Source organism: Symphalangus syndactylus, chromosome Y, assembly GCF_028878055.3.
Source record: "Symphalangus syndactylus isolate Jambi chromosome Y, NHGRI_mSymSyn1-v2.1_pri, whole genome shotgun sequence".
NCBI classification, from domain to species: Eukaryota; Metazoa; Chordata; class Mammalia; order Primates; family Hylobatidae; genus Symphalangus; species Symphalangus syndactylus.
In genome coordinates, this window is record NC_072448.2 from 10,444,309 (window position 1) to 10,468,565 (window position 24,257).

General features: G+C 38.5%; 1 protein-coding gene across 42 annotated transcripts in view; it reads right to left on the reverse strand.

Annotated features, from left to right (window-relative positions):
• Positions 1 to 24,257, reverse strand: part of UTY (ubiquitously transcribed tetratricopeptide repeat containing, Y-linked) — a 267,961-nt gene that overhangs the window by 13,414 nt on the left and 230,290 nt on the right. For 17 of the 42 annotated variants that reach the window (XM_055269651.2, XM_055269639.2, XM_055269655.2 and 14 more), the window contains 3 exons: positions 16,210 to 16,336; positions 5,965 to 6,135; positions 3,390 to 4,844 (listed from right to left, as the gene is read on the reverse strand). In XM_055269651.2, coding sequence (XP_055125626.1) covers positions 4,818 to 4,844; positions 5,965 to 6,135; positions 16,210 to 16,336 — 325 coding nt within the window. In that variant the 3' untranslated portion in view covers positions 3,390 to 4,817. The other 25 variants (XM_055269645.2, XM_063635468.1, XM_063635466.1 and 22 more) reach the window with 8 other exon arrangements.

Here is a 24,257-nt window from a genome sequence, read left to right on the forward strand (position 1 = left end):
GGTTTTCAAAATTTTTACTCTTCCTGCTCTTTTAGCTCGTTTTCTCTACCCTTTATGTGATGCCACAACGTGGACTTGTACTCTCCTCACTTGTAGATTCACTAACTTGCATTTCTAAATTTGAGATTCACATATCCATCTGTTCCTTTCTACATCAATTAAAATCACTTAGATGTCCCTATATCTTCTGCTCTGTCCTTTCTGGATTTTGTCATGTTAAAAGGACACTTCACCACCAGGAAGATAATGGGATCTGTGAACTTTATTCCTTAAAATGTTTCTGAAATGTGTGCCTTTACTTGCATTCCACAAAATGAAAATTCCAAGTACAAAGCATTTCCTCCCTGGACTTTTAGTCTTGATATATTCCCCTGGGATACATGTAAAGAACAAATGGAGCATTGAAACAAATGGGAGTGTGACAAAACAAAGATTTTGCAAATTTATTGATTCCTTTGTATAAAACCAGTCAATAGGTCTGTTACTAACTACAAGAACAGTCAGAAAGTCTTAACATGACTCAGGAGTTTTGTACTATCAGATCCCTTCTCCAGTTACCTGTTTACTCAGCCAATGCCTTAGTTATGACAAATAACTTGAGGTCCCCAAACATTTATGTTATGAAGTGTGAATGTAGATGACTTAATACTTTTTTTTTTAATTTTTTTTGAGATGGAGTCTTGCTCTGTCACCTAGGCTGGGGTGCAGTGGTGCGGTCTCAGCTCACTGCAACCTCTGCCTCCCAGGTTCAACTGATTTTCCTGTATGCCTCAGCCTCCCCAAAATAGCTGGGACTACAGGCATGCACCACTATGCCTGGCTAATTTTTGTACTTTTATGAGAAGGGATTTTGCTACGTTGGCTAAGCTGGTCTCAAACTCCTGACCACAGGTGACTTTGGCCTGCCTCAGCCTCCCAAAATGCTGGGGTTACAGGCGTGAGCCACGGTGCCTGGACGACTGTTGAACGCAAACTGTAACAGTACTCTTTTTGTTATTTATTTCCATGTATGTCCCTATATTAGATGGTAAAAGCCTTGTGGATATGGAGTGTAAAGGACAAGTTCACATCTTATCCATATTTATCTTTTAGGAGAAGCTAATTAGAACATGTCTTAAATAAAAATATGTCACAGTAACTTAATGGCTAACAAAAAGGCTCAAATATTTAGGAGGAACAGACACTTTACACTGTTATGTAATCATAAACTTAAGTTGATATATACTAGTATTTCGAACGTCGTAGTTTGCAATTCATTACTTTGGAAAAGCAGCCAAGGTTTATATTAAAATACAGAAGCATGCTGGGTGCGGTTGCTCACACCTATAATCCCAGCACTTTAGGAGGTCAACATGGGTTGACCTGAGGTCAGGAGTTTGAAACCAGCCTGCCTAACATGGCAAAACCCCTTCTCTACTAAAAATACAAAAAATTAGCCTAGTGGGGTGGCCTGTAATCCCAGCTACTCAGGAGGCTGAGGCAGGAGAATCGTTTGAACCTAGGAGGCAGTGGTTGCAGTGAGCCGAGATTGCGCCACTGCACTCCAGCCTAGGCAACAAGAGTAAAACTCTGTCCCAGAAAAAAAAAAAAAAAAAAGCCGCGCCCGGTGGCTCACGCTTGTAATCCCAGCACTTTGGGAGGCCGAGGCGGGCGGATCACGAGGTCAGGAGATCGAGACCACGGTGAAACTCCGTCTCTACTAAAAATACAAAAAACTAGCCGGGCGTGGTGGCGGGTGCCTGTAGTGCCAGCTACTCGGAGAGGCTGAGGCAGGAGAATGGCGTGAACCGGGGAAGCGGAGCTTGCAGTGAGCCGAGATTGCGCCACTGCACTCCAGCCTGGGAGACAGAGCGAGACTCCGTCTCAAAAAAAAAAAAAAAAAAAAAAAAAAAAGGCAGAAGCCGAGATTTCTGGTAACAACCCGATTAAGCAAGCCACATTATATATACATGGCAGAAATGCAAATCAATCTAAGGAAACTTCGTTTATTGCTGAGAAAGAATATGGTTGTTTTCCACATAGTTCTGGTTTTCTTTTGGGAAAAGTATCTGTTTTATGCAACTACTGGATTATTTTCTGAACAACGTGTGTGCTATAAATTTCTTTTATTGAAAGGCATGTAGGTAGGGTACGCTTGAGCAGCTCACATCCAGCAGTAAAATGGACAAGAAAAAAGAATCTTTTTTTAAAAAAATCTCCAAAATGCAACTTACAAAGGTGATAAACTGATTAAAGTAGATAACAGAACTTCATTTATCTATATTAATGCCAAACTACTGATAAATCATGTTTGATTTTCAATTTTGGTTTTCTGCCTCAAGAGTGTAAGCTTCTGAAAAGTACTACTTTCAATGGATAATCCAAATATGCATTAGAAAACATGCAAAAGGGCTAGGTGCAGTGGCTCATGCTTGTAATCTCAACACTTGGGGAGGCTGAGGAAGGTAGATCATGAAGACAGGAGTTCGAGACCAGCCTGGCCCATATGGTGAAACCTTGTTTCTACTAAAACTACAAAAAAATTAGCATGGCATGGTGGCGCACACCTGTAGTCCCAGCTACTCAGGAGCTGTGACAGAAGAGCTTGAACCCAGGAGGCAGAGGTTGCAGTGAGCCAAGATCACTCCACTGCACTCCAGCCTGGGTGACAGAGTGAGATTCCATCTCAAAAAACAAAAACAAACAACAATAACAAAAAAAGTGTAAAAGATAAACAGGTAAAGTCATTTTCATGACTAGGTCAATTCTGTAAATTCAACATATAGTAATCCTAGCCATAAATCATCTTAAAAAGAGTTAAGACATAAGATGTTATGTTAGCAATACAAAACAACTGGTTAAGAAAAGTTCAGGTATCGCTCTGGTATTCTAGATGTTTCTTGATGGTTGATCTGTAGTTTTTGTTTGAGAGGGGGAAAAAAAGTCCTGAATTTTAATCTCAATGATTTCTGAATAAGAGAATTTACAAGAAAGTTACAAAAATATCAGCATTTAAAATATCTAGAAGTACTTATTAGTTTTCTTCCTTAATTATAAACTGCTTTTTCTGAAATTAGGTATGTGATGATTACTGTTAACAGATTTCAATTACCTAACTTAGTAAAATATCTTCATGAGTTTTCTAACAACTATTTCTAGGAAGCCAAAATATTCCAAACTTGTCTGAAGAAAGTACTGCAATAATGCAATGATCAAGAGATTTCACCAGATAAGACTATAAATTCCCGTTTGACATTTAAATAGCTTCTATTAAAGCATTCTATGATTCTTCACTAAAGCTCTCTGGAAAGCTGTTACAAAGAAGAATGTGTTAAAATAAAAATGCTTCAGAAAGGAGAGGTAGAAAAGACAAGTATTATTATCAAAGGAGGTAATATTAAATTAGCAAGTTTTTCATATGAAATAAAAGTTTTAATCGAACTTATTACAATTTACTAGCAATATAGATTTTTTAATGCTTTCTTCCCCTTCACCCCAAACCATGTTGTACAAGCAGGACAGTATAGCATTTCAAAGTCATCTAGCTTTAAAAAAATAAGTCACTTATTTGTTCTCTAAAACAGAGGTTATCATTCTGAATCTCTTTTCCATAAGAAACTCTTAATTATAAACAAGATTTATCAAATCTATATAATGTTTCCTTTAAAATATTTACTTCACTGACTATATGTTTTCTACTATTATAAAATACATTTTGCCAGCAATTACTTATGGGCTATCACTATGGTGACTACAACTTAATAAATCACACTAAAAGACATTTACTTTAAAAACAGCATACTTCTGTAAGTAACACTTTATAATAGGCACCTCAAAAACTATCATAGATGTAAAAAATAAAACTTTTTAAATCTATACAATTATATATTGAGGTTTCTGTATATATTATACGTGTGTACACATACACACACATATAAAATACATATAATCGTTAGGTTTGAAAATGAACAAAGAGTGGATTTTTTCAGAAAGTCTTTTTTTAAACTCAAACACTGGGAAACCCTTTAAACATTTAACAATTTTAATAAAAATGTCTGTATAATACTAAGCAGTTTTATTTACACATATAAAATGTAATAGGAGTAGTGTTTAAAACTACAGAACTCCTTAGTATTTAATGGCAGTTACGTCTGGAAAAAAACAATATTCCATTCACAAATATTTTCAGGCAATAAATATGTATTTATAAATAGTGTAAATCTGTATCAAGATTAGAAACAAAAATCACAAATCTGAAGTTTATTTCTTTGTCTATGTGCAATCCATTATCTTTGTATATGGGCTATTAATATTTAAAAAAATTATTTTGGAACCACAAATGTAATCATCATGGCCTCATAACACACAAAAACATAAAGCAGTAAAAAACTTCCTCAGATAATAGTACATATTTTTTAAAAAGCTGATCGAGAAGAGATTTAAATTTGCTATCTTATGAAGAAATGACCAGCTAGGAAAGTGTTTTTAACTAAGGAAAATTCTGCAGGGTTAAAATACAAATGAATATTAATTCATCAGCCCAGATATAGAGAAACAAAAAGGCTATCTTCAAGTCAGTATTCTGTGTCACTTTGACAGTTTTGTCATATGTACACAAAACATATGATTAATATTATTTTTCTGAAGTACAGCTGGATCAGCATGTTAAGTCCTGAAGTGGAGGCAGCACTCTGTGTCCAGTTGCTTGATATACTATTCTTGGAAGGTTGCATAGACATAGCTTTTAGTCAACAGTTTTATCAAACAGCTACAAAACCAGTGGTGCAGAAATTTCCTGAAGAGCAGAAATAATCTCATTTAATATTCATGGAACTATATCAAGATGAGGATGATAATGAAAGAGCCTAGAAATAAAAGTTAAGATTTTGTTATATAAATCCTTAATACTGTTTGCTAGCTCATGACTATAAAAGACAGCCTTTTTATGAAGTGAGTTTACAAGACACATGAAATCTCAACAGTTTCCTAAGAGAGATGCTCTTTTCTTTTTGAGACAGAGTTTTGCTCTTGTTGCCCAGACTAGAGTGCAATGGTGCGATCTTGGCTCACCGCAACCAATGCCTTTTGGGTTCAAGCAATTCTCCTGCCTCAGCCTCCAAGTAGCTAGGATTATAAGCATCCACTACCATGCATGGCCAATTTTGTATTTGTAGTAGAGATGGGGTTTCTCCATGTTGGTTAGGCTGGTCTTGAACTCCTGACCTCAGGTGATCTGCCCGCTTTGGACTCCCAAAGTGCTGGGATTACAGGCGTGAGCCACTGCGCCCAGTTGAGATGCTCTTACTTTCTCCATTAGAATCAGTTCTTTAAGAGTGCTGCGCTATTACCTCCATTTTTCATCATTTAGTGAACAACGTTTGGAATACTGTTAAAAGTTAACCAATTTTTTAGATTGCTAAAAGTTGTGTGGAAAAATAATTTTAAAGTTAATTAAAATTTCACTAGCAATTGGCTTATGAAAATGCCACAGCTAGATGACACTGAACATATTTTTCATGAGTCTTACATATCATATAACCTAGTCAAGCAACTTCCATCAGTAGTGCTATCAGGCAAACACTTCTGGGAATCTTTAAAACCACAAAGTACATGGAAAAAACCCACCCATTTCTTTCAGATAATTACTACAGAAAAATTAAGCAACCTACATGTGCAAAGGTTTTCTAAGTTATGTAAGCAACATAAAAACTAAAAAATATTCTACAAACATACAGAGATTTACAAATGTAATTAGTGTAATTATTCTTTGGGGGCATTCTGATAAGCAAAAATGGTAATAAACATCAGTTTCACACAGAAAAATTAACATGAAATATGAGGAAGGCTACTAATATTTTTCTTTATGAAGTATGTACTGCACCAATGCAAAATTTAAGTTTCTTCTTGACACATATTTATTAGTTAGCAAAGTCAAAGGCCATTGCTTTAAACCCACCTAAGTGTACTCACGTGTTGATCACTTACTAGTGTAAATTGATCATAAACTTGGATTAGGTCCTCCATTTTGTACTGTTCGAGCACCACAAAATTTTCCAAACTTCTGCTTGTTTTTCGTGCACAATCTTGGCAATGTACTATGTAGGTTTTTTGAGTATTGCTTTCATTAGTGACAAAAAGCAGATTAAAAACCTCCACCTATATTAAATAAATAAACAAATAAACAGTACTGGACAGTGATATCTGAACTTATTTTAGCACTTTAACCATGGGGATTCTACTTCACATGGAACTGGACAATGATTTTTGGTTAAATCCAAATACTTAAAAAAACAAGACTGTGGTTGGGAGTTTGAGATACCAGGTTTCTTTTGTAGCACACCCAGAGAAAAGGATAGTGTTAGGTATTTAGAGATTGTCTTTAAAGAAATTAAATACTCATTATGATAATTCACTGAAGTGTAATTCAAGGTTTGATAAAGGTCAGTGTATTTTTATTTTACCAAAATACCAGTGCACCATCAGACAAAAGTGACCATTATTTGCTTTTCACTTTTCTGTAAGAGTACTTATAGTTGTTCTGTGTCTGAAGGATTGTGTTCCCTGAATGACTCAGCTCCACAGTCATTCATTTTTGATGTCTAGGGCACATCATTGTGGTTAATCTTCACCGAAGCTAAAACTACAATAAAAAATCTTAGAATATGCACATAATCTGATATTTTTCAAGGTAACAAAACTGATAGGTGAATAACAAAAAGTGTTGTTTTAAGCCTTATATTAAAAAAAAGTACAAACAAAAGTATATTCATGAACATTAATGTAACAAGAGAAAAAATGTACATCTTATAGACAAAGACTGATGAGTTGAAACACCTAACTAGAATCTACTTGAGCTCATAATAATATACATTGGTGAGTTTATGCAATTTAAAAATTGCCAATGAATTTAATTAGTTTATCTCAGAATTACACATTTAAAGCTTTAGATTAGACTTTTCTTAGTCAAGCATCTTCAGACTTCTGCTTGATTTCTTCAGTTAAAAAAGCCAAATCCTTATTATCTTAAGTCACTTTAAACAGCTGTTAAAATTCCAGAGTTCATGAAGCTCTCTATTACTATCAACAGGAGTAACAGTACTCTAGCAAGTTTAGGAGCAAATTTAGGGTTCTTCTACTTGTCATAATTCCCACATTGGATCAACTGTGCTGGTAATTTTACAACTTAATAAACACTTTTAAACATCTCCGTTTTTTTTTTACATTCTTAAGGTTATGTTCTAGTCTAGGACTTTCATTAACACCTCCTAAGACCATTCTAATAGCGTCCACACTGACTCGTTTGCTTTCTATTTCCACTCTATCCAATTATCAAGTGTTGGGAGCAGGACCCCCAAAATCTGGCCATAAACTGGCTCCCAAACTGCCTATAAGCAGAATCTCTGCAGCACTGTGACATGTTCATAATGGCCATTAACGCCCAAGCTGGAAGGTTGTGGGTTTACGGGAATGAGGGCAAGGAACACCTGGCCCACCCAGGGTGGAAAACCACTTAAAGCCATTCTTAAGTCACAAACAATAGCATGAGTGATCTGTGACTTAAGAACATGCTCCTGCTGCAGTTAACTAGCCCAACCTATTCCTTTAATTCAGCCCATCCCTTCATTTCCCATAAGGTATACTTTTAGTTAATTTTGTATCTATAGAAACAACGCTAATGACTGGCTTGCAGTTAATAAATATACGGGTAAATCTGTTTGGGGCTCGCAGCTCTGGAGGCTGTGAGGCCCCTGATTTCCCACTTCACCCCTCTGTATTTCTGTGTGTGTGTCTTTAATCCCTCTACGTAAGCTGGGTTAGGGCCTCCCCGATCGAGCTGGTCTCGGCAAGTGGCGCCCATCTGTGGGGGCTTGAATCCAGGTCGAAGGGACGATGGAGCGACGGTTGCAATGGAAAACTAGCTGGAGGACACCCAAGTACTCTTAAAGCAATCCCCATGGTGAGTAAGAAGGGGAACTTGGAAGCATCAGGGTAACAATGGGACAAGTGTGGGGTGTGGTTCGTTCCACCTTGGAACTTTTTCACACTGATGATGACGAGGAAGGAGAGTATAGTGAAATAACAGAAGGGGTTACAGAGCATGTTTATTTACCAGCTAAAGCTAAAGTGGCAAAGGAAAGTGAGGTTCATCCCTACCCTTCTGCACCCCCTATTATTTTGAAGAAAAAGACCCTCCAGATCTTTCTTTCCCAGAGGACACTGGGTGAAAAGTAGTTGCCCCAGTGACTGTTTGAGCAGTGCCTCGAGTGACCTCTCTTAGTTCTGTTCAGGCGGGAATTCAGCAAGCTAGACGAGAGGGTGATATAGAGGCTTGGCAGTTCCCTGTTAGAATACACTCCCTAGATCAACAGGGAAATATTATAGCTACATTTGAGCCTTTTCCTTTTAAACTACTCAAAGAATTTAAATAAGCTATAAATCAGTATGCACCAGGTTCTCCTTTTGTAATGGGACTGTTAAACAATGTTGCTGTTTTCAGTAGGATGATTCCTGACTGGGACGTTCTTACTCGAGCTTCTCTAACTCCTGCTCAGTTCTTAAAATTTAAAACTTGGTGGGCAGATGAAGCTTCCATTCAGGCTGCTCCCAATGCCCAAGCCCAACCTCAAACCAATATAACTGTAGACCAACTTTTGGGGATTGGCAGTTGGGGTGGTTTAGATGCACAACTAGTCATGCAGGATGATGCCACAGAACAGCTTAGAGGAGTGTACATTAGAGCTTGGGAAAAAATCACTTCAAGTGGAGAACAATACCCTTCCTTTAGTGCTATATAACAGGGAACAAGAGAACCATATGTTGATTTTATAGCTCAGTTACAGGATTTTATAGCTCAGTTACAGGAGTCTCTTAAAAAGATGATGGCAGATTCGGCTGCTCAGGATATAGTGTTGCAGTAATTACCTTTTGACAATGCTAATCCCAATTGCTAGGCTGCTCTGCGACCTATCAGAGGGAAAGCACATTTAGTTATTATATCAAGGCCTGTGACAGTATCGGAGATAATCTGCATAAAGCTACTTTGTTGGCACAGGCAATGGCAGGACTGAGAGTGGATAAAGGAAATACTCCATTTCCTGGAGCTTGTTTTAACTGTGGAAAGCATGGTCACACTAAAAAAGAATGTAGAAAAAATCAGCGAGTCAGGCCGCCAGATAGGGGAAAAAAGAAAACTGCTGAGCCTGAAACGAAAGCATTGGGCTAATCAGTCTCACTCTAAGTTTGATAAACAAGGGAACCTGATTTCGGGAAACGCCATGAGGGGCCCGTCCTGGGCCCTGTTCTAAACTGGGGCATTTCCAGCTCAGGCCATTCCCTTACCCCCATACAACATCTGTCCCCCACCACAGCTGGTAGTACCGCAGTAGATGTATGCTGCACAAAAGCTGTGAGCCTTCTGCCTAGGGAACCCCCTCAAAAGGTCCCAACATGAGTCTGTGGACCCTTGCCATTGAGGATAATAGGATTCTTTTAAGGAAGGTCTAGTTTAGGTTTAAAAGGGGTAACAAATACATACAGGAGTCATTGATTCATATTACTAAGGGGAAATTCAAATTGTTATATCTACTTCTGTTCCCTAGAGAGCAGAGCCAGGAGAGCGCATAGCACAGCTCCTGATTGTGCTGTATGTGGGAATGGGAAAAAGTGAAATTAAATGAACTGGAGGATTTGGAAGCAGAAATAAACAAGGCAAAGCAGCTTATTTGGTGAATCAAAGTACTGATAAACATCCTACCTGTAAAATAACTATTCAGGGAAGAGAATTTAAAGGTTTGGTAGATATAGGAGCGGACATTTCAATCATTTCTCTGCAGCATTGGCCATACACGTGCCAATTCAAACCGCTCAATTTAACATAGTTGGAGTTGGTAAAGCCCCTGAAGTATATCAGTTACACTTTGCATTGTGATGGGCCTGATGGACAACCTGGGACTATTCAACCAATTATAACTTCTGTACCTATACATTTATGGGGAAGAGATTTATTATAACAATGGGGACCACAAGTTCTAATTCCAGAACAATTATATAGCCCTCAAAGTCAACATACAATGCATAAAATGAGGTATGTCCCTGGTATGGGACTAGAAGAAAACTTGCAGGGTTTGAAAGAACTGCTTCAAGTGGAAGGACAAAATTCTTGCTAAAGATTAGGAAATAATTTTTGATGGTGGCCATTGTTAAGCTTCCAGAACCGATATCTTTAAAATGGTTAACAGATAAGCCAATTTGGATAGAATAATGGCTGCTAAGTAAAGAGAAACTGGAGGCTTTAGAGAAATTAGTTACTGAACAATTAAAAAACGGACACATAGCTCCAACATTTTCTCCTTGGAATTCTCCAGTTTTCGTCATTAGGAAAAAATCAAGTAAATGGAGAATGTTAACTGACTTAAGAGCCATCAATTCAGTTATACAACCTATGGGAGCATTACAGCCAGGATTGCCTTCTCTTGCTATAATTCAAAAAAATTGGCCTTTAATAGTCATAGACTTAAAAGACTGTTTCTTTACTATCCCTTTAGCTGAGCAAGACTGTGAATGGTTTGCATTTACAATTCCTGCAGTAAACAACCTGCAGCCTGCTAAGCGTTATCACTGGAAAGTGTTGCCACAAGGCATGTTAAACAGTCTAACAATTTGCCCCAGAAGTATTTAGGGCAAGCAATTGAACCTACTCGTAAAAAATTTTCACAGTGTTACATTATTCACTATATGGATGATATAATTTGTGCTGCCCCCACTCGAGAAATATTACTCCAATGTTAAGATCACTTGCAAAATTTGATTTCTCGTGCTGGCTTAATTATAGCTCCTGACAAAATTCAGACTACTACTTACTCCTACTTGGGGACCTTAGTAAATGACACTACCAGTGTGCCACAGAAAGTAACCATACATAGGGATCAACTAAAAACATTAAACAACTTTCAAAAATTACTAGGGGACATTAATTAGATATAATCTGATCTAGGGATTCCTACCTATGCTATGAGTAATCTGTTTTCCATCCTTAGACGAAATCCTAGTCTCACTAGCCCTCGGCAATTAACAAAGAAGGCTGAGACACAGTTACAACTGATTGAGAAGCACGTCAATAAAGCTCAAATAAATAGACTAGATCCAAAGAAGACTCTAGATTTGCTAATTTTTTTCAACTCAGCATTCACCTACTGGTGTTACTGTCCAAGAACAGGACTTAGTAGAGTGGCTTTTTCTTCCACACACTAATTCACAGATGCTAACTCCTTATTTACATCAAATCGCTACTACAATAGGGATTGGGAGAACTTCGATTGTTAAATTACATGGTTATGATCCTGGAAAAATTATTGTGCCTCTCACGAAGGCAAAAATTCAGCAAGCTTTTATAAACAGTCTTACTTGGCAAACCCATTTAGCTGACTTTGTGGGTATTCTCATTAATCATTTTCCTAAAAATGAAGCTGTTTCAGTTTTTGAAATTAACTAATTGGATTCTCCCTAAAATAACTAAATTTGAACCAATTGAAGATGCTGAGAATGTTTTTACAGATGGGTCTAGTAATGGTAAAGCTTCTTATTTTGGCTCAAAAGGTAAAGTTTTCCAGACGCGCTATACTTCAGCACAAAAAGTGGAGCTTGTAACTGTAACTGAGGTATTGACTGCTTTTTTTTTTTTTTGAGACGGAGTCTCGCTCTGTCGCCCAGGCTGGAGTGCAGTAGAGCAATCTTGGCTCACTGCAAGCTCTGCCTCCGGGGTTCACGCCATTCTCCTGCCTCAGCCTCTCCGAGTAGCTGGGACTACAGGCGCCCACCACCACGCCCGGCTATTTTTTGTATTTTTTAGTAGAGACGGGGTTTCACCGTAGTCTCGATCTCCTGACCTCGTGATCTGCCCGCCTCGGCCTCCCAAAGTGCTGGGATTACAAGTGTGAGCCACCGCGCCCGGCCAGACTTCCTTTGGTATGCCTATTAATGTGATTTCTGATTCTTCATACATTGTTCATTCCACACAGTTAACTGAAAATGCTCAGTTACGATTTCATACAGATGAACAACTGATGACTATTTCCTCAAGTGTAACAGCAGTTAGAAGTAGAATGCACCCTTTTTACATCACTCACATTAGGGCTCACACACCTCTTCCAGGACTTTTGAAGGGAATGAAATGGCTGATCGCCTAGTTGCTAATGCAGTATCTAATGCTAGACACTTTCACAATTTAACCCATGTTAATGCCTCTAGTCTCAAACGCAGATACAGCATTACCTGGAAAGAAGCTAAAGCTATTATCCAGCGATGCCTAACTTGCCAAATGGTACATTCTTCATCTTTTACAGGAGGAGTTAATCCTCAGGACCGGAACCTAATTCTCTTTCGCAAATGGATGTCACACATGCTCCCTCGTTTGGGAGGCTAGCTTACGTACATGTATGTGTGGATACCTTTTCTCACTTTGGGCTATATGCCAATCAGGAGAGTCTTCTGCCTGTGTTAAACGTCTTTTGCAGTGTTTTGCGGTGACGGGCATTGCAGCTTCTATTAACACAGATAATGCCCCAGGCTATACTAGCCAAGCTCTAGCTACATTTTTCTCTATGTGGAATATTAAACACATTACTGGTATTGAGAGGTGACAGTGTGCTGGCAGTCCTCACGGCCCTCGCTTGCTCTCGGTGCCTCCTCTGCCTGGGCTCCCACTTTGGCAGCACTTGAGGAGCTCTTCAGCCCACTGCTGCACTGTGGGAGCACCTTTCTGGGCTGGCGAAAGCCAGAGCCCACTCCCTCAGCTTGCAGGGAAGCGTAGAGGAAGAGGTGCGAGTGGGAACCGGGGCTGCGTGCGTGCTTGTGGGCCAGCTGGAGTTCCGGGTGGGCGTGGGCTTGGCAGGCCCTGCACTCAGAGCAGCCAGCCGGCCCTGCTGGCCCTGGGCAATGAGGGGCTTAGCACCCGGGCCAACAGCTGCGGAGAGTGTACTGGGTCCCCCAGCAGTGCCAGCCCACCAGCGCTGCGCTCGATTTCTCACAGGGCCTTAGCTGCCTTCCTGCAGGACGGGGCTCAGGACCTGCAGCCCGCCATGCCAGAGCCTTCCCCCCACCTCCGTGGGCTCCTGTGCAGCCCAAGCCTCCCCGATGAGTGCCAGCCCTGCTCCACGGCACCCAGTCCCATCAACCACCCAAGGGCTGAGGAGTGCGAGAGCACGGAGTGGGACTGGCAGACAGCTCCACCTGCAGCCCTGGTGCAGGATCCAGTAAGTGAAGCCAGCTGGGCTTCTGAGTCTGGTGGGGCCTTGGAGAACCTTTATGTCTAGCTCAGGGATTGTAAATACACCAATCAGCACTCTGTATCTAGCTCAAGGTTTGTGAACACACCAATCAGCACCCTGTGTCTAGCTCGAGGTTTGTGAGTGCACCAATAAACACTCTGTATCTAGCTGCTCTGGTGGGGCCTTGGAAAACCTTTGTGTCGATACTCTGTATCTAACTGATCTGATGGGGACGTGGAGAACCTTTATGTCTAACTCTGGAATGGTAAACGCACCAGTCAGCGCCCTGTCAGAACAGACCACTCGGCTCTACTAATCAGCAGGATGTGGTGGGGCCAGATAAGAGAATAAAAGCAGGCTGCCCGAGCCAGCAGCGGCAACTTGCTAGGGTCCCCTTCCACACTGTGGAAGCTTTGTTCTTTCGCTTTTTGCAGTTAAACTTGCTACTGCTCACTCTTTGGGTCCACATTGCTTTTATGAGCTGTAACACTCACCGCGAAGGTCTGCAGTTTCACTCCTCAAGCCAGTGAGACCACGAGACCACGAGCCCACCAGAAGGAACGAATAACTCCAGACGCGCCACCTTAAGGGCTGTAAAACTCACCATGAAGGCCTGCAGCTTCACTCCCAAGCCAGCGAGACCACGAACCCACCAGAAGGAAGAAACTCCGAACACATCCGAACATCAGAAGGAAAGAACAACTCCAGATGTGCCGCCTTAAGAGCTGTAACACTCACCATGATGGTCTGCAGCTTCACTCCTCAGCCAGTGAGACCACGAACCCACCAGAAGGAAGAAACTCCGAACACATCCGAACATCAGAAGAATGAACAACTCCAGACGCGCCACCTTAAGAGCTGTAACACTCACCGCGAGGGTACGCGGCTTCATTTTTGAAGTCAGTGAGACCAAGAACCCACCAATTCCGGATACAGTATCCCATAGAATTCTCAAGGACAAGCCATAGTGGAAAGAATGAATCTCTCCCGAAAACAGAAGTTGCAAAAGCAGAAGGGGGAGACAGAGAATATGGAACCCCGCAGATGCAACTGAATCTAGCACTATTAACTTTAAATTTTTTGAGCCTGCCCAAAGGCCAGATGTTATCAGCAGCTGAATAGCATCTACAGAAACCAGCTGTAAAGACAGAAGCAGAACAATTGATTTGGTGGAGAGATCCGATTATAAAAAGTTGGGAAATAGGTAAAATAATAACTTGGGGTAGAGGTTATGCTTGTGTTTCTCCAGGCCAAAATTACAGCCAATTTTGATACCATCAAGACACCTGAAACCTTATCATGAGCCAGATGCCGAGGAAGAGACTCCGGGAGGATCCTGAGGATCCCCCAGTTGCAGCCACGTTGAGACTGACACTGAGGAGCACCACAACTGTCACGAGCAACACCTGTTGAACACAGCCAACCCCCTGGGGACAGATCAAGAAGCAGTCATAGATGGTAGAAGAAAACCTGAGGAAAGCAGGACAACCAGTCACAATGAGTAATTTAATGGTAGCTATGATAGTGGTTATCATCACTGCCATGAGTATTCCTTCAATAATGGCTGACACAGAGAACAATTATACTTATTGGGTATATTTATCAATCTTGGCTGGCAATAATGCCTGGATGCAATCACTGTATGATACAGTTACACATGCTTTCTGATCTCACTATTCACCATAATAAATGTGCTCCTGTAATTGAGGCATACTGCCTTCAAAAACGTTATTTGTAAACAAAATAGAACCTGGCCAGAAATAATGAATGTACTTGTTTAGGACGATTGCACTGCAGAACAGACAGAGGTGCTGCACAACAATTCCTATGGAATCATTATTGATACTTTTAGTAAGAGATACTTTTAGTTAATTTAATATCCATAGAAACAATGCTAATGACTGGCTTGCTGTTAGTAAATACGTGGGTAAATCTCTGTTCAAGGCTTTCAGCTCTGAAGGCTGTGAGGCCCCTGATTTCCCACTTCACATCTCTGTAGTTCTGTGTGTGTGTCTTTAATTCCTCTGGTAAGCTGGGTCAGGGTCTCCCCGACCAAGCTGGTCTCGGCAATCAATTAGCTTTTTTTCTGAAACACATAACATAGTCCTCTGCTCAGAAACTTAAAAGCTTTGTTTATGTCAGAATATATATCAAATTCCTTAAAATGAATCAAGATGATTCGCAAACTACAGACATAGCCTACCCTGATGGACTTTAAGAATTTGCCATATACTTTTCAGCCACATTGAAATAATTAATTACCCTTTACTGAATACCCTACTCCTTTTCCCATCCATCCAATGTTCTTAAAGCCTAATGATGTTCTATAAATCTCCAATTATTGCTATTTTTGTCTGCTGCAATCAGAATATTTTTCGAGAAGTCAAATGTTAAGTTTGTGTGCTTGCAAGGAGAAAAACAGCAGAACAATAATTTTCCTCAGTGTTTCTGTAGTAGTTTGTATTTACATCTAACCTCACATTCATCAGTCAGACGTGCATTACAATGTGTTGTTTATAGTTTGTCTCTGCAAGTAGAGTGTAAACTTCTCCAGGGCAAGCAACACATGCTTATTCTCTACATCTTGTAAGCCTCAGTCAGAAGAGAAAAGTCAATAATGATTTATGAAATGAACCAGAAAGGACTTCATCCTGATATGCCTGAATATTGAAATAAATCCTGTTTGTAGGCATCTGTGTACTTGTTATGGACTGTTCTTAGTTTAAAGTGAGATGATTATCATTTGGATAAGGATTTACTAAATAAATTCTTCTGTAGGAGATACTTTTAATAAGTCTAGTTAGCGAAATATTGTATCAGATGAGAACTTAGCCTAACAGTTTTAATAGATAATTTCAATCAAAAGCATTATATAAAAGTATAGGTAAATTTAAAATAAAGCAACAACAATTCAAAACCTAGAGAATCTAAGACAAAACAACTATCAGTAGAAACAGTTACTCACCTCACAAATGCTACAGTAATGAGCCGGTTCATCATTTGTCCTCCCATGCCATATGATCTCTTTTCCTGCTGCAACGAGAGCTTCTCTCAATGTCTGACATTGCTTCAGAATTTTCAAAAGACAATACCTATTGTGGGAAAAAATTATTTCTGAGAGTAACTAAATACTGAATATTTTTACATAAAAGGTATACCAATTAGAAATAACTTTGTGAATCTGCATTCTAAAGTCTATTCACATGGTTATTTTTCTTTTCCTCAAATTTTCAAATGTGCATGCTGGCTGATAACAGTGTTAAAATATTTAAAGTTGAGAATAACTGATATTTGATTATAAAAATGCAATGATCATAATCTACAATAAACTCATCCCTAATTAAAGATATATTCTTTATTTGGGATCTAATTTGGACAAGTAAAATAACTCTTCTAAGAGTCAATTTCTTCACCTTTGAAATAAAAGTTCAGAATTACAGGTTGGAATTTTCATGATTATAGAAAGGCAAGAAGGCTGACTATACCCTCACAAGCAGTTATACAACAGATTTTAAAACTTTGGCACCAACTACAGCAGACAATTATCTATGAATATGGTCACTACGAGATACAAAGTTAGTTCCAACATAATAACAAAGGAAAAAAAAAGAGTATTACTTACTGAATTTTAATTTGAAAATGGTATAGTAGAATCCTTCATTATTATTCACACTGACTTTTCTTATAATTTATACCTTTCCTACACATACTTGTGAGGATAACAATACATGGTATACAATTACAAACACTGCTGATTTTCCTGTAATTTGCTGTCACTGCTCAAAACTGCCTGCTAAAGTTTCTGTGAATCTAAGTTTTTCAAAGCAGAGGTGGTATAGGTGATACTCTAAGGAACATTTCAACTCTCAACTTACCTTAGAAAGCATGACATAGGTTTAATAAAAATGCCATTAACACCGTTTGTAAACATGTAACCTCCTGGAATCAGGAGAGTTTGAGCTAAATTGGAGCTTGTTGCTCTGTTACACTATAGATATGGACTTGAAATTATCATTACATGGATTACATACCAAATATTTGGGGGGAAAATGATCATATTATCAGTATGTAATTTTTTATTTTCCACATCTGTTTATTGTCTTTCTTTCCCATGAGTGTAAGCATCATGAGCATGAGGCTTTATCTGTTTTGGTTTTGTAAACTGTTGTGGGACTAAATAACAACAGTTAAATTTTACAATATACATTAAGTTCTATGTAAATTTAAATTTACATAAAATTTTACAACATACATTAATGGCAGATTTAATTTCCTTCATTTATATTTTCTTGCTATTTGTTACTTGCCAGGTTAAACTATTACTTGTTATGTTTCTTTTCCTTACTTTTTAAATCAGAATTACTATAAGTAACCCTGGGGCAAAATCATTAGGGATATTACACACAAAATATGCTAACTTATTTAAAAACATAAGTACAGCAATATAAGCCTAATGTGGCATGACAAATTCCTTAAGTATAATATAAAATACATAATTTTCAGTTTGCCCTTAGCAATTATGCCTATTTAGAAACAAAGCCATATTTATGTCTATATTTGAATTTCACCAGGAAAGTCTTATTGAGAGTTTTTGTGTGTCTGAAAGAGGTGCCAGGGGAGACAAGTAAAAAATTCAGTTCCTCTCAAAAAGTAAGAATATAAACCACACTGGATCTGTAGCATCTACTGATGTCTTCCTCCTATCCCTCTTCTACATGATTTCACTTCTGGGTACAGGGATATTACTGCATATGTTTTCAAAACAGTGCTTCAAAACATGTCATATTTCTCAGGAAAATAATGCCTCAAATTTTATGAATTTGCGTTTTGCAAATTCAACTGTTTCCAAATGAGAAAATAAAGTGCCACAAAGCAGCAGCAATCATGAAGGCTTAGTACCATACACAAGACATGGAACTGGTACTTTACATTAGATATGCCACACAATTCTCGTAACAGCTCAGTACAAGAAGCATCCATGCCCATTTTACTAAGTGGGAAATGTCAGAGTCAAAAAGGTAAAGTTTGCATGATGTTACAAGGCTATTTAATTAGGGATTAGGGATTTCCAAACTGGGTTTAATTTCAAGCTTCCTCTTACTATGTCTTCCATACTCTCTTCTGCTCACCATTTGTCAATTTTTGTACCTACTCACCCCACCAATCTGTGCCATTGACTTTCATGAAGATAAAATCCTTGGGGCTAAAAAAACATTATGTTTCCTCAAATAATGAGGGTTAGTTTTTTTTTTTTTTTTTTTAGATGGAGTTTTTTTTTTTTTTTGAGATGGAGTTTCGTTCTTGTTACCCAGGCTGTAGTGAAATGGCGTGATCTTGGCTCACTGCAACCTCTGCCTCATGGGCTCAAGCAACTCTCCTGCCTCAGGCTCCCGAGTAGTTGAGATTACAGGTGCCTGCCACCATGCCCGGTGAATTTCTGTATTTTTAGTGGAGACAGGGTTTCACTGTGTTGGCCAGGCTGGTCTCAAACTCAGGTGATCTGCCTGCCTTGGTCTCCCAAAGTGCTAGGATTACAGGTGTGAGCCACCACACCTGACCATAATGAAGCTTAGTTCTGTGCAGTCAGTTTGGTTCTATTTGTTCCTCAACAGATAAACTTTCATTTCCAATAATTCTCATTATTTTGACAATTACATCACTGTTTTTATTGTGTTACTTTATACTTAGTTTTTAAATTTCATATAAAAACGAGGCAAAACACTACAAAGGAATAACGCTTTGTTGCTAGAAGTAAACACTAAGAATGAATAGTATTTCTATAGACACTACAGAAATAAACAGTTGAATATTACTAATATAAAATAATAATGTCATCATTATATATTACAACAGCCATTCCAGGAGCAGACTCTCTGGAATGATGGTAGAGAATTATAAGCCCCAACAGTGAAATCTTAAAAGCTGACTGCTGTTATATTAACAATATTGAATAACTGAATTGTGGTTGCTCCATGTTCTCATGTATTCTCCTGCAAAGAAATTTTTATTCCTTACCACTTCAGAAGGCAGTAGTAGGAAATGAATAAAGAAAAATAATTTTGAAAGATAGAGGCTTTTATGGAGACTACATAAATAAGAATCTGATTCAATTAAAGGGCATGGAAGAATACATGGAAAGTAATAGTATTAAGGGAAAGAATATTTAAAAGATTCAAGATAAATTTCAAGACTTGTTTTAACATAAACTGTCTGCTTTGGCTAATCCTTGATACAGATTTCATCTGAAGAGAACTGAATGGCTTATAAAGAGCCACAGAAATGTAGTGTTGTCATTTCTTTATTTTGCTCAATTTGAATAGATTTACCCTACGACAATTACAAATTCAATTTAAAAAATATAAACGAAGGGAAATGAACAGGCATATTGTGGCCTTCTGTTAAGGCATAATACAGCAGGAATACTGGGACGCCTAAAAGGCAACAGGATTTAGACAACATCACTTTGTTAAGGTTATATATTTTACATACTCTGCTCTGAAGTGGGAAAAAAAATAGAAGCTGGCTGGTGACATAGGTACACATGTGCCATGGTGGTTGGCTGCACATATCAACCTGTCATCTATATTAGGTATTTATCCTAATGCTATTCCTCCCCTAACCCCCCGACTCCCGACAGGCCCTGGTGTGTGATGTTCCCCTCCCTGTGTCCATGTGATCTCAACTCCCACTTGGGAGTGAGAACATGCAGTGTTTGGTTTTCTGTTCTTGTGTTAGTTTGCTGAGAATGATGGTTCCCAACTTCATCCATGTACCTGTAAAGGGCGTGAACTCATCTTTTGGCTGCACAGTATTCCATGGTGTGTATGTGCCACATTTTCTTTATCCAGACTATTACTGATGGGCATTTGGGTTGGTTCCAAGTCTTTGTTATTGTGAACAGTGCTGCAGTAAACATATGTGCATGTGTTTCTACAGTAGAATAATTTATAATCCTTTGGGTATGCACCCAGTAATGGAATTGTTGAGTCAAATGGTATTTATCGTTCTAGATCCTTGAGGAATCACCACACTGTTTTCCACAATGGCTAAATTTACACTCCCACCGACAGTGTAAAAACGTTTCTATTTCTCCACCTACTTGCAAGCATCTGTTGTTTCCTGACTTTAATGATCACCATTCTACGCGGTGTGAGATGGTATCTCACTGTGGTTCTGATTTGCATTTCTCTCATGATCAGTGATATGCTTTTTTTCATGTTTATTGGCCACATATCTTTTGAAAAGTCTCTGTTTATATCCTTAGCCCACTTTTTGATGGGGTTGTTTTCTATCTCTTGTAAATTTGTAAAGTTCCTTGTAGATTCCAGATATTAGCCATTTGTCAGATGGATAGATTGCAAAAATTTTCTCCCATTCTGTAGGATGCCTACTGGTTTTGCTGTGGAGAAAACTCTTTAGTTTAATTAGATCCATTTGTCAATTTTGGCTTCTGTTGACAATGTTTTTTGTGTTTTAGTCATAAAGTCTTTGCCCATGCCTATGTCCTGAATAGTATTGCCTAGGTTTTCTTCTAGGGTTTTTATGGTTTTAGGTCTTACGTTTAAGTCTTTAATCCATATGAGTTAATTTTGTGTATGGTGTAAAAAAGGGGTCCAGTTTCAGTTTTCTGCATATGGCTAGCCAGTTTTCCCAACACCATTTATTAAATAGGGCATATTTCCCTTATTGCTTTTTTTTGTCAGGTTTGTCAAGATCAGATGGTTGTAGATGTGACGTGTTATTTCTGAGGCCTCTGTTCTGTTCCGTTGGTCTATGTATCTGTTTTGGTACCAGTACCATGCTGTTTTGGTTACTGTAGCCTTGTTGTATAGCTCAAAGTCTGGTAGTGTGATGTTTCCAGCTTTGTTCGTTTTGCTTAGGATTGCCTTCGCTATGCAGGCTATTTTTTGGTTCCATATGAAATTTACAAGTAGTTTTTTCTAATTCTGTGAAGGAAATCAATGGTAGCTTGATGGAGATAGCACTGAAGCTATAAATTAATTTGGGCAGTATGGCCATTTTCACAATGTCTTCCTATCCATGAGCATGGAATGTTTTTCTGTTTGTGTCCTCTCTTATTCTGTTGGGCACTGCTTTTGTAGTTCTACTTGAAGAGGTCCTTCACATCCCTTTAAGTTGTATTCTTAGGTATTTAATTCTCTTTGTAGCAGTTGTGAATGGGGAGTTCACTCATGATTTGGCTATTACTGGTGTACAGGAATGCCTGTGATTTTTGCACAATGACTTTTGTTTCCTGAAACTTTGCTGAAGTTGCTTATCAGCTTTGGGAGACTTGGGGCTGAGACAATGGGGTTTTCTAAATATACAATCATGTCATCTGCAAACAGAGACAAGTTGATTTCCTCTTTTCCTAACTGAATATCCTTTATTTCTTTCTCCTGCCTGATTGCCCTGGCCAGAACTTCCAACACTATGTTGAATAGGAGTGGTGAGAGAAGGCATCCTTGTCTTGTGCTGGTTTTCAAAGGGAATGCTTCCAGTTTTTGCTCATTCAGTATGATATTGCTCATTTAGTTTATCATAAATAGCTCAAATATTTTGAGATACTTTCCATCAATACTTCGTTTATTGGGAGTTGGGAAGGGGTGCTGAATTTTGTTGAAGGCCTTTTTTGCATCTATTGAGATTATCATGTGTTTTTTGTCATTGGTTCTGTTTATGTGATGGATTACGTTTATTGATTTGTGTATGTTGAACCAGCCTTGCGTTCCAGAAATGAAGCCGACTTGATCCTAGTAGATAAGCTTTTTGATGTGCTGCTAGATTTGGTTTGCCGGTATTTTATTGAGGATTTTTGCATTGATGTTCATCAGGAATATTGGCATGAATTTTTTTTTTTTTTATTTCTTGTGTCTCTGCCAGGTTTTGGTATCGAAATAATGCTGGTCTCATCAAATGAGTTAAGGAGACGTCCCTCTTTTTCTATTGTTTGGAATAGTTTCAGAAGGAATGGTACCAGCTCCTCTTTGTACCTCTGATAGAATTTGGCTGTGAATTTGTCTGGTGCTGAGTTTTTTTGGTTGATAGGGTATTAATTACTGCCTCAATTTCAGAGCTTGTTATTGGTCTATTCAGGGATTCAATTTCTTCCTGGTTTAGTCTTGGGAGGGTGTATGTGTCCAGAAATTTATTCCTTTCTTCTAGATTTTCTAGTTTATTTGCGTGGAGGTGTTTATAGTATTCTCTGATTGTGGTTTGCATTTCTGTGTGATCAGTGGTGATCTCCCCTTTATCATTTTTTATTGCATCTATTTGATTCTTTTCTCTCTTCTTCATTAGTCTGGATAGTGGTCCATTTTATGGATCTTTTCAAAAAATCAGCTCCTGGATTAATTTTTTGAAGAGTTTTTTGTGTTTCTATCTTCTTTAGTCCTGCTGTGAAGTTACTGCCTTAGTTACTTTTTGCCTTCTGCTGGCTTTTGAATTTGTTTGCTCTTGATTCTCTAGTTCTTTTAATTGTGATGTTAATGTGACGATTTTAGATCTTTCCTGCTTTCTCCTGTGGGTATTCAGTGCTAAAAATTTCCCTCTATACAATGCTTTAGCTGTGTCCCAGAGATTCTGGTATGTTGTATCTTTGTTCTCATTGGTTTCAAAGAACTTCTTTATTTTTTCTTTAATTTTGTTATTTACCCAGTAGTCATTCAGGAGCAGATTTTTCAGTTTCCATGTATTTGTGGGGTTTTGAGTGAGTTTCTTAAACCTGAGTTCTAGTTTGATTGCACCGTGGTCTCAGACTGTTAAGATTTCCATTCTTTTGCATCTTCTGAGGTGTGTTTTACTTTCAATTATGTGGTCAGTTTCAAAGTAAGTGCAATGTGGTGCTGAGAAGAATGTACATTCTGTTGATATGGGGTGGAGAGTTCCATAGATACCTGTTAGGTCTGCTTGGTCCAGAGCTGTGTTCAAAGTCCTGAATATCCTTGTTAATTTTCTGTCTTGTTGATCTAATACTGACAGTGGGCTATTAAGGCCTTCCACTATTATTGTCACTACTACTACTGTGTGGGAATCTAAGTCTCTTTGTAGGTCTCTAAGAACTTACTTTATAAATCTGGGTGCTCTTGTATTGGCTGTATATATATTCAGGAAAGTTAGCTCTTCTGGTTGCATTGATCCCTTTACCATTATGTAATGCCCTTCTTTGTCTCTGTTGATCTTTGTTGGTTTAAGGTCTGTTTTATCAGAGACTAGGATTGCAACCCCTCCTTTTATCTGATTTCCATTTGTTTGCTAAATCTTCCTGCATCTTTTTTTTTTTTTTTTTATCCTAAGTGTATCTCTGCACGTGAGATGGGTCTCCTGAATACAGCACACTGATAGATCTTGACTGTCTATTCAATTTGCCAGTCTCTGTCTTTTTAACAGGGACATTTAGCCCATTAACATTTAAGGTTAATATTCTTATGTGTGAATTTGATCCTGTCATTGTAATGCTAGCCCATTAGTTGATGCAGTTTCTTCATAGTGTTGATGGTTACAGAATTTGGTATCTTTTCACAATAGTTCCAGTTGTTCCTTTCTATATTTAGTGCTTCCTGAATTCAGGAGCTCTTTTAAGGCAGGCCTGGTGGTGACAAAATCTCTCAGCATTTGCTTGTTTGTAAATGATTCTGTTTTCTCCCTTGCTTACGAAGCTTAGTTTGGCTGGATATGAAATTCTGTGAAAACTATTTTCTTTAAGAATGTTGAATATTGGCCCCCCACTCTCTTTTGGCTCATAGTTTCTGCAGAGAGATCCAATCTTAGTCTGATGGGATTCCCTTTGTGGGTAACCTGACCATTCTCTGTGGCTGCCCTTAACATTTTTTCCTTCATTTCAACCTTGGTGAATCTGACATTATGTGTCTTGGGGTTGCTCTCTCGAGGAGTATCTTTGTAGTTTCTCTGGGTATTTCCTGAATTTGAATGTTGGCCTGTCTTGCTAGCTTGGGGAAGTTGTCCTGGATAATATCCTGGAGAGTGTTTTACAACTTGGTTCCATTCTCCTGT